General features: G+C 55.3%; 1 protein-coding gene across 3 annotated transcripts in view; it reads left to right on the top strand.

Moving 5' to 3' along the window:
- Window positions 1-14,432, top strand: part of TRIP4 (thyroid hormone receptor interactor 4) — a 47,032-nt gene that overhangs the window by 23,586 nt on the left and 9,014 nt on the right. For all 3 annotated transcript variants that reach the window (XM_074549693.1, XM_074549692.1, XM_074549694.1), the window contains 2 exons: window positions 2,426-2,528; window positions 6,285-6,472. In XM_074549693.1, the coding sequence (XP_074405794.1) occupies window positions 2,426-2,528; window positions 6,285-6,472 (291 nt within the window). Of the gene's footprint in view, window positions 1-2,425; window positions 2,529-6,284; window positions 6,473-14,432 lie in introns of those variants that run through there.

Raw genomic sequence — 14,432 nt, forward strand, 5'->3', positions numbered from 1 at the left:
GGATGAGAGGATCCTTCCCTGCCTCCTGGAGTGAGATGCCAGAGGAAGGACCAAAGCTTTTTAAAATTAAAAAGGACACAAAAGGGTTTGGCTCACAGACTGAAATGCACCCTGGCAGCAAAGATGAAAGGCTGTGGTGTGGGAGCAGGAATTCAAGTCACAGTTGTGGCATCCACCTTGGCCTTGAGATTGGATTGAGTGGGAACTGTTGGAGCTGAAGGCTCCATCCAGGTTTGAATGAAAGCTGTCAGTGGAGAAACCAACTGGCTGTTGCTTCCCTGCTGGTGCCTGTTTGGGAGATGTTCCTAGCATGGGGCTGTAAGAGGTGTGAGGGGGACATGGTGGTGTCCTGGTGCACCTGGGAGATGTGGCTGAGGGGATTTGGGGAGCAGCTGTATTCCAGCAGCAGGACCCCTGCCACACACCCATCCTGGCTGCCCCACGGGCTGAACCAGGGGTAGTGGAGCAGGAGGGATCCCCTCTGCAGCCAGGTTTGGGTAGCCTTTGCTCCTCCAGCCTTGAAGGACCTTGGTCCTTTGGCTTGTCCTCATCTCCACCCACGGAGGTGCCACCAGTCACTTGGGAGATACCGAGAGTGACAAAGCAGTGCCAGCATTTCACACTCTCCAGGCACTGACTGGGATGTTCACATTGGCTCTTCCTAACCTTCCAAGATCCTCCTTCCCTGCAGATGGGAAATGAAAATCCTTGGCATGGGCACGGAGCAGTGGAAGCAAGTCAAGTAAGGTGACTCAGCCAAAAGAGAACAGGGAGGAAGAGAGCTGTCCAAGGCTGGGTTGGTGCAGCAGGGCATGGGCACATGGAGCAGATCAGGGCAGCTCCTCCTCCCCAGCACAGAGCAGCTGAGTGCTTGTACCTCTCTCTTACCCAGTGCACAGCTCTTCCAGGCTGTGGAAAATGAGAGGGCTTGGAAGCGCTTCCCCTGGTTGATCCAATCCCAGCGTTGGGCTTCTGTAAATCTCCCTGAAGTGCTGGCAGTGCTGCCAAGCCCTGCTGCAGTGTGGGGAGAGCAGGTCTCTCCCTGCTTCCCTCGCCGTGCCCAGCTGTTCCAGGGCAAATCCAAACTCCTCTTGGCAGGTCGGTGAGAGCTTTTCAAACACTCGGCCTAGGAGTCATTTGTTACTAACAAATGGGGGATTTGCCAGGACACGCAGCTCCATCTGCTCTGGCATCCTGTCCCCTCCAGCAGCCTTGATGGATCTGCTCGAGGAAGGCAGGGGAGCAGGGAAAAAAAAAGAAGGCATTTTTCCCATGGAAGGAAAAGCACTTCTGCAGTCTGTTTGAGCAGGGTTTCCTGGGCTGGAGCATCCTCGTGCCATGTGCTGGCCTCAGCGCTGTCAGCACCAGCTCTGCAGCTCATGGACAGTCTGAGGTGAGAGCTGAGACATACATTTTTTATGACTGTTTTGCATTTCACCTCTGAATGCCAGGGAGGCTGAGCTGCAGCCAGCCAGGATCTTGGTGTGCTTCCTGCATGGAGTGGGTTTTTTTTCTCTTTTTTCCCCACATGGTTAATGAGAGAAACAATTTTAGAGGTCTTTTTCCAACCTAAATGCTTCTGTGATTCTATAATCTGTTTATTCTCTTCCTGTAAAATTCCCCCATGTGTTCAGTGTGTTAAAATCCCTCCAATGATTCTGTGAATGGAGCCAGCTCTGAGCTGGCCTCTCTGAGCCATCACCTCGGTATGTAGCAGGTGTGTTGCTCACCCTTTATATGCAAGTAAATATCAAGGATTGTGTGTCCCACAGCAGGACTGTGCACACTTTCCAAGTCTCAAATCCTTGTGTTTGGGATTGAGCTTTGTGGGGAGCATTTGGGGATGTATCTGTAGCTGGGACAGCTGGTGGTGGCCACCTCTCTGGTGGTCGTTTCAGGCTGAGTTTGGCAGGTTGTTTTGGTTGTGGTGCTGGTGTGCTGTGCATGACCAGTTAGGGATTAGTGTGAATATTCACATTCCTGGTCACCTGAATCCGGGGATGCATCAGGCTGAAAATCTGTCCTTTGCTTGTCCCAGGGAACAGGTGGGCTGGTGATGGTAGGGCCCCAACCACGGCCCTCTCAACATCTCAGGGTTCTGATCAGCCTAAATCAAGTGTGAAACCACAGGGGTAGCACAGGGGGTGCTAAAGGGGGCTGAAAGGGGCTTGGGAACACCCAGGGTGAGCAGATCCAAAGAGGCACAGTGAGAAGAGCCTGAGCAAGGGGCTTGCAGAATAACACCCAAACCTGGAATTGTTTGAGGTTTTTTTCATTAAAAGTTCTTGAAGCGGTTTGGTTTGAGCTGCTGCAGCCTCCATATAAGCCATGTCTTGGCTAAGATCCCTCTGTCTTGCCCACTGAGCTCTGTCTGTGCCATGCAGCCGTCCTGACTCTGTTTTCTGTGTCTCTCTGTGTTTCACAGTATCCAGACCTGAGCCAGGAGTCCGGCTCTCCATTTGTCTTTATCTGCACGAATCCCCAGGAGATGGTTCTCAAGTTTCCCATCAAAGGAAAACACAAAATCTGTAAGTAGTAAAGTTTCCCCAGGTGCCCCCCCAGCCCTCAGAGCCGGCTCCCCTTGCCACCCCAGCTTGCTGCTGCCAGATGAGTTCCCAACCTTCGCCGGCTGCTCTTTGATCTGGAGGTGTTTGTTTAATGGCTTGAGTACATCTGTAATATTTTTTTTTTGTCTTCAGTTCCCCTTTTCCCCAGATGTTGCTTCCTTCCAAATACATCCTCTGCAAACACTTGGGGAGTCAAAGAGCAGTTGTGTCAGTGGCTGATCTGCCAGCACCAGCCTGGGTCAGGATGGGAGTTGGTGCAGCAATGCCCAGGCAGATCCAGGCAACCTCCGTGTCCTGCAGTTCCAAACCACACTCTTGCCCCTTAGGGCAGTGAGGGCTTGAACAGCAAGAGCTGCAGGGCCGGATGGGATGGGATGGGATGGGATGGGATGGGATGGGATGGGATGGGATGGGATGGGATGGGATGGGATGGGATGCCCTGTCCTGGCAGAGCACACGGGGAAGTGCCGCAGCATCTGTCCGCGCCGCGCTTGCCAGCGCCGTCAGTCCCTTTTACAAGCCACCAGCCCCTCTGCAGGCTGCCAGTTATCCCTGCTATAAAAAGGATGGAGGAGGGAATGCGGCAGCTGGGGAGCCCGCAGTCAGCTCCGTCCTTATTAGCAGCCTCCCTCCCCAGCGCACAGCCCGGGGAAGGCACCGCACGCGCTTGCAGGGGATGTGAAAAATTAATTTGACGGGCTAAAAGCAGCAGAAGCAGGAAGAGTCTTGGCTGTTTGTTCAGCAGAGCTGACAACTGGGTGATCTCCCTCCTTTCCACATGGATCCTTGGGCTAGTACCTGGGGTTCAGGAGTGTTGGGATTTCTCAGGACTGGTTAATAAGGGCTTTTTTGAAGCACAGCAGAGAGTTATTTTTGTTGGCTTTGAGGGTCTTTTTCCCTCTCTTCTCAGGGAATCACCTTTCTCCCACAGCTGGGCGTTGGGATGTCCTGCAAAACCATTTGGTCTCTTCCTTGCCTATTTGAGCAGCAGCTGGGAGGTGTATTCAGCCAGTGCTGACCAGTGCTTGGAGACCTGCGGGCGTTTGAATCTCTCTCATGGTCCTTCCCCTAGATGGGTTAATCTGAGTGCCAGTGAGCAGGCAGGAGTTATTTAGGATGCAAATCTTGGCTGTGGGTTAGCCTTGTGGCCCTTGTGTGCTGGTGCAGCCACTGCATCCTTTTTCCTCTTGTTTTAACCTCTCCTTTGCCCTCTCTCTGCCAGGCTCTCGTGCTCCTTCACTCCCACCTCTGCCTCTGTGTGGCCGTGGGTGGGAGAGGGTGAAGCTGCTCTGCGGCTCCTGCCCGTCTGCCTTGCCGGGTGCAGGTGCTGCCAGTCCCCTCCCCATCTGTCACATCATCTCCTTTGTGTTGTGACACTTTCCTGCTTGGAGAGGGATCAGTCTAACAGCCTGGAAGGGAGCCGGCTGTGCTGGCGGCTGCCTGTGCTCCCACTGCCACTGCTGGCCCTGCCTTCCCTGCCCTCCATCCCAGTAGGAGCTGTCACAGGAGCAGCACAGGGGGGCTGTGGAGCTGTGTGCTCACCTCCCAGAAGGGACATGGTCCGTCTGGGTGATATTTATGACAGCCTGGGGAAGGAGCAGGGAAGCCTTTGACCTTTCAGCGGCGCAAGGCGCTGTTTTAATAGAAGCTGGCATTGCATCCCAGCAGTCAGAAGCTTAATTCTCCCAGCTGGAAGCTGAGCAGAGGGAAGGTGCCAGCTCACATCCTCACTTGGGCTTGCTGGCTGCCCTGGTCTCCTTCAAACCTGGCTCAAACCATGACAAAATGCCAGTTTGTCCTGTTGGGAAGCCAAGCCAGAGCAGTTTTGCTTGCCAGATAACAGCATGGACCTCGCCACAGTGACATCCGGATGCTCCTCTGTTGCAAATTGTTTCTAGCAGCCTGGGGATGGGAAAAAAACCGTAGCATGGCTCAATTTTTGCTGCCAGGGTCATTGTTTTTGTGAAAGGAGTGGGCACAGTGTTGCATCTGGGAGCACAGCTCTCCCCAGATATGTCCCCTTGTAGTTTCAGTGCGAGAGGACAAAGCTCATTGGCCTTTGTCATGGGAGATTTCCTTGAATCCAGGCAAAGCTACCCTGAAGCATCAATTAGAAGCCTCCCTCCAACAGCCAGTGTCTGGAAGAGTGAAGAGGAGCAGAGGACATGGTGTGAGACAAGAGACCTTGAATCATTGAGCAGAAAGAGCAAGGGACCCTGGGGCTTTGCCTTATTTTTAGCCTTTTCTTAAAGGTTACCTGTGTGGCGTGTGGTGTTTGCAAGCTGGAAGAGCAGAGGAGCTCCCAGTGTTTTTGGGTCCAGGAGAAGCAGGCAGGCACATGCAAAGCAACAGCCCTGGTGACAGTAGGTGGTGTTGGGGGACCAGAGCATGGAGAGAAGGTGAACTTTCTGCCTTTCTCCTGCCAAAGCCACTCCTGAAGTGAGGACAGGGTGGTCTGACACACTGCTGGGCTGCCAGTGACTGGAAACAGCACTTGCAAGGAGGGGACTTCTTCCCCATCCTTAGGTGGGAGGGAAAGTTTTCTCTGGGGTGGCCAAGGGGATGGAGGGTATCCCAGAACATCTTCAAGCCATGTTTCAGTTTGTGGATCTGTGGCATTTGTGGTCTGCAAACTGTGTTTGTTGAACTGGAATTGAGAAGTTTTCTTGGTTTGAAGAGAAGGTGATGGTCACTGGCTGGTTAGGAGCCATTTTCTCTGGAGAAGTACCTGCTTCTTGTGGCACATGGACATTTAGCAGCAGATTTTGGAGCAGTGGTTGAAGCAGAACTTTGGAGCCTGGTCTGTCTTGCCCTGTCTCTGTTCCCAGCTACAGAGACAGGATGAGGCTGGCATTTAGAGGATGGGAAGATCCAGGGGAGCAGCAAGAAGGCAAGTCCTGGGGAGCTGTGGCATTAGAGGAGGTGACCAGTGTTGGCTGCTGGCAGAGCCTCTCTGGGAGCTGGGAGAGCAGGAGCATCCCTGCATTTTTACTGACATGAAGAAGAGGACAAGGACATTCCTCTGAGCCACTATGCCTGGCTGCTGGCTTCTGCAGCAGGAGTTACCCAAAATCCCATGTTCTGGTGTCCTGCTCCTCTCCCAGGTGGGAAAGCAGAGCTGGCACTGAAGCCCCCAAGGGTGTGAAGGACAAGGAGAAGGCAGTGTTTACTCCAGGTCCCATTGGAGCTGCTGGCTGAGGTTTTCCCTGGTGGCAAAGGCAGCAGATGGCCTTGGAGACCACCAAGCTGGCACGTAGCAACGTGGAGCAGGTGTCCCCATCACACTGGTATCCCAAGCTGAGGGTTTGCTGTCCCACTCCTGCCTTTTGCCGCACCGTGCAGCAACACATCCCTGCCACGTTTCTGGATGGTTCCCATCTCCTCCAAGCACCCAGTGGGCAGGCACAGGGATTGGTTCCCCCCCTGGTAGTGTCAGGCGAGTGCTGGATGTGAATTCACTCCTCTCCTGGCTGAGTTTCCCCCCCTTGGCCGCGTTGGACACGCTGCCCCTGGCTCCCGGGTGTCGCGCCTGCAGAGGGAGGCCAGGGCGGCTGGAAACGCCTGGCTCCTCAAGCACGATAATTGGATGTGACAGGAACACACTAACTAGGAGACCTCGCTGCCTCCAGCTCATTTGCATTGCAAATAGCATTTAAAAATAAAGAGTGATGAGGGTTTGTTGTGTTTTTCTTTTTTTCTTTAATCCCCTCTTTACAGGGAAGCTGGATGCAAAGATCCATCAGGGAGCAAAGAAGGGGTTAATGAAGCAGAAAGCCGTGGGGTGAGCGCCGGGGGAGCAGCACTGGTTCCCATGAAGCACCCAACTGCCTCTGAAGGGAGCCAGGATGGTCTTCAGCTCTGGAGAGCAGGTGCAAGATGGATCCCTGGTCCCAGATTGTGTTTAGGTATTGCTTTCTCTCTTGTATTCCAAAAGTATTAAAAGAGACTTGTTTTCACCAAGACCTGGCCCAGCAGCCCTGTGCTTCCAGGGAGGTCCCACGCTGCAGACAAGGGTGGGTGGGAGGATGCAGTTCAGCAATCACTGGCACCCACAGGAGCAGCATGGGGCATGGGGAGCTCTCTGGCCACAGGCAGCCCAGCTCCAGCCTGGCTTTGGCAGGTTCTCCCTCTCCAAAGGTGAGGTGTTTTTTGCTCTGTGTGGTCAAACACATGGAGGAGAAGGATGAGAAGCCGAGGGGATGAGTGGGATGGCTCCCAACAGCCAGAGAGCCAAGTGGGGATGGGAGGTCTGGGGTTAGAGGTGGGCTCTGTGCCTGCCCACAGGTGCTCTTCCAGCCCTTGGGAATCACTGCTGAGTGCCCAACCTTACATCCTTGTGCTGATTGGTACCAAAGCAGCAGCCTGGCCCCAGCAGCTGTGTGTGGAACATCTTTGGAATAAGCTGAATTTTGCCTTTTTCTCCCTCACACTGTGCCTCTCCCCACATTACCACGCTCATCATGCACTGGTGTGTGCTGGGCTGTGATCCCTTCGTGCTGGGCTACTCCAGGCTCTGCCTTGCCATGGTCTAAGAGCTCCTCCTCATTACCCTGAGCCCACCCTGCTCTGGTGGGGATGGAGTGATTCCCCCCAGCACTCCCAGCATCCCTTTTCCTCCTCTTTCCCAGGAATGTGGTGGGAGCTGCCAGCTCGACTGCTCAGCACAGTCCCTGGGTGTGGGTTGTCCCAGCCCTCTGCCCCGTGGGCGAGGAGGAGGAGGGTGCAGAGCCTTCGTGCTGCAGCACTGGAAGTCGTCCCATGCCATTTGCCCTGGGATTTATCTTCTGGCTCCATTTGCTGCCTGTGGGATCTCTGAGGTGCTGAAATGATGGGGCTGGATCCACGTTATCCCTCAGTGGGAAAACCCTCGTGGGTGTTCCAGCTCTGAACTGCCTACGATTAGCACCATGTTATGGTGTGGGAGCTGTTGTTCAGTGTGGCCAAGGGTGATGGGATTCTCCTGCTTCCTTCCTCCTCTGGCTGCATCCCTTGTGTCCCACCACTGTGGTCCAGCCAGCTGTGCTGGGATTCCTGGACACTTCCCTGCGCTGTTTGTACATGGAGATCCTGCTGTCCTGGTGCATGTCCCTTGAGAGTGATGGAGAGTATCTGTGGTGCCAACAGGAGCAGAGCTGGGGAGGGATGGGGGCTTGGGGAGTCATCCCAGGGTGCTGGTGCCTTGGGAAGGAGGCAGGAGTGGGACACAGGGTGGAAGTCAGCACCCAGGGAGGACATGCCAGGCTGGCTCCAGGTGCTGCAGCTCCTGCTCCTGTCCCAGGAGTGCAGCACCATCAAAGACCATGACAGAGTGGGATCTCGTACCAGCTCTGTGATCCCACAAAATCCCACCTTCATCACACCTAGTGCCTGTTAAAATCCCCATCCCAAGGTACTGCTTCTCCAGATGGGTCACCCATCCCATGCCTGAGCCAGGCTTTGATATGAAACCATGGTTTGGCTCCATATTAAACCAGATCCATCTCCTGCACCCACCTCTGACTATGGCTGCTGCCTTGTCACCTCCCTGTCCTTTGTCACTCACAGCTCACATCTACCTGGTGCCTGCAGGTTTCACCCCTAAGGATTCCACATCCACCATCATCTGTAGGATCCTGTGGGATCTCCAGCACCTGCAGGCAGGCTGGATCACAGGCCCTGCTCGTGGTCGTGCCAAAACATCATTGGAGCTGAGATCATTCCCAATGGACCTGCCTTGCCTGGCAGGGGTTTTATTTTCCTTCTGTGTTAGTGGCATCACAATTTTACCAGGAAAGATGCACTGGCCCATCCCTGGTTCATCCTGTGTTCCTGACTGGTGCTGGTTTTTCCACCCTTGGAAGCACCATTCCTGGTCTGAGATTTGCTGAGCATCACCACCAAATGCCCATAAAACCTTTTACCCAATCCTTGAAAATATTTCAGTAAAAACTGACCTGGTTTTATTAATACAGGTTCTCTTGGAGCCTGCTAACATTGGCTCTGTGCTCTGTGAGGACAGTTTCTCCTCATCAAGATAAGGAAGGATTTCTCCTCTTTATTTTGGGCTGTCAGAATTCTCATCCCTCTTTTCCTGTTGATTTGAACATCCTCTGGCTCCCTCCCACTTTCCCCAGCCCCAAAAGCTGGTGAGACACCCAAACCTCTGGCCTTCCTGGCATTCTTTTCCAGGGGTTTGGGTTTTGTGTTGTCCTTGTTTGGGGCACAAAGCATCAGAAGAAATTGGCATCTCCTTAGGTGCTCTCCTGAAACCACACTGGATGGTGGCACACTCAAGGAATGGTGGCACCTCTTTGGGCTGCAATACTTACAGCAGACCCTGGCTGGGTGGATGGAGCTGGTGCTGCCCTCTCCCTCTGCAGGACCTGCAGATTTGTGCATATTCCTGCTCCATACCCAACCCTGACAGATGCCAGCTGGGATCCTGCAGCCCACCTCCCATTGGCACATCTTGTCACACTGGTTCACCTTCCTGGTTTTGGGGTGTAATGGAGACAGCACTGGGACAGTGCTCCACTGAGCTGAGCCGAAATTTCCTCTCCAAACAGTGGGGCTGATGCTGAGGCTTTGGGAAAAGGAGCAGAGGTTTTGGATTGTCTGGGGACTAGGGTTGAGATGAGATGGAATTTCCTCCCCGGTCCACAGGGCTGATGCTGAGGCTTTAGGTAGGAAGTGGAGGGTTTAGGGGACATGTCACCTCCAGGGCATGAGAACGGCTGGGTGCCCAGGTGCTCTCTCCATCCAGAAGACTGTTTGGAAAGGAAAGGTGGCAGCGTGGGGCCCGATGGTGGATTTTGAGGTAGGTGTGAATGCCTGAGGTGATGACTCCCGCCCCCTGCCTTTCTGTGCTGGCTCAGGGAGCCAAAAGCGTGGCCTTGGGGGAACTGTGCCGGCCTGAGGTCTCACAAGACACCACCCAGAGCGTGAAACACCCCCGAAAGAATCACCCCGCCATTTCCGAGGAGGCGCTACGGCGGCTCCGGCTCCGGAGGCAGGGCCCGCTCCGCTCCGGGCTTTGTCTGTGTCCGGCTCCGGATGCTTCAGGCGGGGAATCCGCTCCGTGTTTTCCCGCCGCCCGGGGACGCCGCTCCACGTTCCGCCCTCCGCGTTTTGCGCCGCGTCCGCCCCGCCCCGCCCGGCGGACCCGGCGCGGCCTGCGCGGCGCGGCCTCAGCGCGTGGCGGCCCCGGCCGGCCCGGCCCGGCCCCGGCCCCGGCCCGCAGCGCCGGCCCCGGCGCGACCCACATGGAGCGCACCTAGGGCGGATACCCCAGCGACCGGGTGAGTGCGCGCCCGGCCGGGCCCGCGCCACACCGCCCGACCCGCCGCGGGCGGGGGGGGGTGTGTGGGGGGGTGGCAAATGGGGCTCCCCTCGGGCCTCGGGCAGCCCCCCCGCCCCTTCTGCACGGGCTGGGCCCGGGCCGCCGCTCTGAGCCGTGACGGGGCTGTGTGCCCTCCCCGCTTTTCCTTGTGACCCCCGGGAAGGCGGCTGTGCCCTCCCCCTCCCCCCGCGGCCCCCCCCGTGACCCTTACACGGACGGGGATCCGGGTACCCCTCCCCCGGGACCATGGGGAACGGGAATTTCAGTGCCCCCCCCGTCCTCTGTGCCCCCTGGGAATGGGGCCGTGAGCCCCCCCCGGACCCTGGGGCAGTCTGTGTGCCCCCCACCCCTGCGATCACTGGGCACGAGACTATATGCTTCCCCCTCGCTCATCTCTGCCGTGGGGATGGAGCTCCGGAGCCCCCCCCCGGCACCACAGGGACGAGGGTCTGTGTGCCCCTGCCCCCCCCCCCCCCGGGGCCCGGGGGCGGTTGCGGGTCCCTCCCGCGGCCGTTGGGAGGGAGCCCCGCGGGTGTCGTGGCCGTTGGGGTCGGGTCCCCCCGGGCGGAGCGGGGCCCGCCTTTGCCGTCGCGAGGGTCGCGCTCGGGTCCCCACGGCTGGCAGGGGTGTCCCTCCCCTGCGTGGGGTGGCCGCCATGCCAGGTTGTGTGGGGAGGGTCGGGGCTGCGGGCGGTGATGCGGGCGGGGAGGGGGCTCTCGGTGTTGCTGGGCGGAGGCGGGGGTCACCCGTGCTGACCCCCGTGCAGGGAAGGTTGGGGGGCACCGGGGCAGAGGGACAGCGCGAGCAGAGGTTCACTGGACCTCAGCTCTTTTGTGGTGCCGGTAAGGGGTCGGTTCTCCGCACAAATCCCGGAAGATTGGATGTTCCCCAACGCGTTTAGCGAGTCCCTGTGAGTTTGGGGCGGGTCAGACCCCGAGAGCGGAGCCCCCTCCGGGCAGCACCCCCGGGGCCGGGCCCTGTGCCGCAGTACGAGCCGCTCTCATTCGACTCCTTCGAGCCCCCCCGTTGGCCAGCGGGGCCCGTCTGGAGGTGACCCCGCCGGTGACAACGTGGCCGGGTGTCCCGCGAGGGCTGGGGCGGCCGGCGGGGCAAGCGCTCCTGCCGTGCGCTCTCCCGCCCGTTGTGTACACGGGGAAGGTCACAGGTTCAGCTCTGGTCTGCGAGACTTGGCTCCCCTCCATCTCCCAGCAGCCTTCCTTTTGCCTTTCCTTTCCTTTTTCCCCGCTTTCTGGGAAGGCCCTTTCCCTTGGAGGAGGCTTTGTACACTCATTTTCCAAAGTGTGCACTGAGGAGCCCCATGGGCTCTTTCCCCCTCCTCCGGAATGTCCGAGGATGCCGGTGTTGGGGCTGCCTTTTGGGCTCCTTCGTGTGCAGGCAGTTCCTTGCCTGGACATCCTCAGGAAAACCTATTTCCACGCTTTGTGCGATGACTCCAGCATCAGATTATGCCGCACATTTCTAGCTCTTTGTTGGCAGTACGCGACCGCACATGCACGGCACTCAGAAAATCCAGGCAGCTGATTTTATTGATTAGCTCTTGACCAAAAATAATTTATGTTTTATTATTTTGAAGCTGTTTGAGTCACAAAACACAAATCCTTGCCTTTTTACACCCTTGTTCATCCAGTGAGGTTTTCCCCTCTCCTGTGAGGAGGAGAAGGGAGATGTGCACAGCGCAGGGAGCGTGGTGTCTGTGGTGGAAAAGGACAAGGATTTAATGTTTCACCTGGACTGGCCTGGCATGGAGGGCAAGGGCTGCCTCTGGTCAGAGCCACTGGAGGAAATTAATTATCAAGCAAGTTGGAATGACCTGTAATTGAGTATGGCCAGAGCACGGAGAGGGGGTTTTATTCCTTTCTCCAAGCCAGGCACTGCACTTGGTCCGTGTGTTTGGTGAGTCACCATTAGGCTCAGTAGCCTCAGGGGCCAGTGTGTGTGTGTGCATGGATGTGTCTCTTAACATCCTTGTTATCTCTCTGCGTGCTGAAAGTGGTGTGATGTTTTGAAGGGGATCCATCTGTCTGTCTGGAGCCCTGTGCTGGGTGGTAGCCCCAGATTATCCCTCCCTTGCCTCAGTTGCAAAGTCCCCTCACACTTCCTTGCACCTGGCTTGTCTTATGTCGGTGGTGATGGCATCGCTGCTTCTGCCTCAAAAGCTTTTTCCCTGTAAATTTAGCTGGAAAGGTGCATTTCTGGGAAGAAAGGGCTCACAAAGGTGGTTGAGGTGCTCTCACATGGTGTTGGATCTACCCAACAGCTTGTGTGTGTCTCTTTATTTTGAATTAACAAGAGGAACAGACCAAAGTTCGCTCTGTCTGGTTTATTCTCTTGGAGAACAGGGTTGCCTTGAATCAAAAATTGCCTCCAGGTTATATTTACAGTGTATCTTTAATTGTGATTGCACAAATTAAAGAAAACCGGGAGCTGCCTGGTCTTTCGAGCGTTTCCATGTGGGCATCATTCCCCAGACAAAGTCAGTGTCTGTGTTGTGTCTAGGCCAGGACAGGTGGGACACCCACGTCTGGGGTCCCACTTCTGTGTTGAGGACCAAAGTCATGGATTTTGCCTGATTTAATTGGCATTTCCAGGGTGTGGGGATCTTTCTGTGCATGTTGTGGTGGGGAGAGTGTTGAGCTGGACCTTGTGGGGCTGCCCCTCGGCCCTGTCCCACCACGCCCCGGCAGCAGGCTCTGAGTGGGATTAGGGCCTGTGGGCGCTGATGCAATCCTAGTCCCAGATGTAATGCAGTAAGCCTCTTTGTCCCCTTTATCCAGAGCATTATGTAAATAAGATGGTATTTATGGTGCCAGGTATGTTGTTCCGGGGCTGTGTGACATCGTGCGTGCGCAGCGATGCCCTTTGAGCGTTGGCTTGGCTGCCGGTGTTCCTGGCCAGAGACAGGGACCTGCTGGGGACAGGTCCTCTGGGGACTGTGTCACATGCAGGTGAGGCTCCAGGTGACCTTGCCAGGAGCTGGTGGCAATATCAGCGTGCTGAATTGCTTGTAGTGATGGAGGCAGCGAGTGGATCCGTGCTGGAGTCACTGGGGCCCACTGAGGTCATGGACAAGTCCATGGTTATCACAGCAGGCTTCCTGCAGGATATGGACTGCTGTTCCCCAACCTTGAGAGTGGGAGAGTTGTGTGTCTGTTCCCAACCCTGTGTTCTATTGCAGCTGATGGTTTGTGGAGATATTTTTTGGGAAGCACCAAAGTCTCTGAAGCGCCTGGAGATGGGCCAGGCTGTTTGCAGCTCTTCTGTGACTCCTGATGCTTCATGGGCTCTTCTGGGCATGGGGAGAACTTGTAATTTTCTCTTGGGTCTTGCCTGCTTACTAGGGAAGATCTAATTTGGGTGTTTGTGGCAGTGGGTGGAGGGATGAGGATGCACTGCATGGGGGTTTGGAGTTGGGGTGGGGTGTGCTGAGGAGCCCATGTGGGTGTGAAGGACCTTTTCTAAGATCTGGGTAAGTAGATGAGCTGGCTTAGAGCATGTAACTGTCCTGGGAGCTCATTGTGGCTCCTGACCCAGAGCTTTGGCCACCCTGGCAGCAACCAGTCTGCTTTATGTCCCCATGCTGGGTTGACTTGGATGAGGAAGGGTGTTGCTTTATGTTGGGAAAGGGCAGGAAAAGGGGTCCCACTGGGATATGGCTTATTTTGCCATGCAGACACGTTTTCCTGCTACAGAGGGTCAGTGCCTTGAGGTATGACATTGTGTCAGAGGAAGGAGTGAGGTTGAGCTTGAACAATCTGAGTAAGAAAATAGGGAATGGCTGCCTGACCAGGAAACTTGCTCTGGGATTCCAGTTGCTCTTGTGATTGATTTTTTTTCTTTAAAGGAAGCCAATTCCCATCTGCATTTGGGTGAAAAATCAGTTTTTGTGATGAGTCCAAGAGGTTGTTTTGTTTTCGCTGCAGCTGAGTGTCCTTCACATGCACAAAACCCACTGACGTAGCTGCTGAGCGTCAGCTCAGATGTGGTGTGAGGGGTATGAAAGGATGCAAGTGCAGTTTGTTGTGGATGAATGAGGATAGTTTCAGGACAACCTTGATATTTTGTATTGAAACATTAAATACCCAACTTCTACAATTCATGCTATGATCATGGTGTAAGAAAAGGAAAGATGATATTGTTGCTTTATGTTTCTCTTTCCCCAAGCACATAAAGTTTTTGTGGTGTTGGATTTTTCCTCTAAGCTGTTCTTGGGCCACTTTCATTCTTCTGATGAGACCTCCACAGTGCACCATCATGTGTGATGGGGCTGCGCTGATTTAATGATAAAAAAATTATTTTAATGAATTTGCTGAGCCCATTTGTGCTTTGGATTGGCAGAGCATTGTTGGTTCAACTGGGTCCAAAGATTTGACTTGGAGTTTTCCTGGTGCTTCTCCAAGTGGATGAAGGGTGGATCTGGAGCAGTGTGCTGTGTGGCTTTAAAGGAGTGGAAAGGAGCTGTGTAATGACTTCACTGACACTCAACACTATGAATCCAATAGGACAGGAAGAATCTTGCTCATCTCTGG

The sequence above is a fragment of the Zonotrichia albicollis genome, chromosome 11, assembly GCF_047830755.1.
Source record: "Zonotrichia albicollis isolate bZonAlb1 chromosome 11, bZonAlb1.hap1, whole genome shotgun sequence".
In the NCBI taxonomy this organism is placed as follows: Eukaryota; Metazoa; Chordata; class Aves; order Passeriformes; family Passerellidae; genus Zonotrichia; species Zonotrichia albicollis.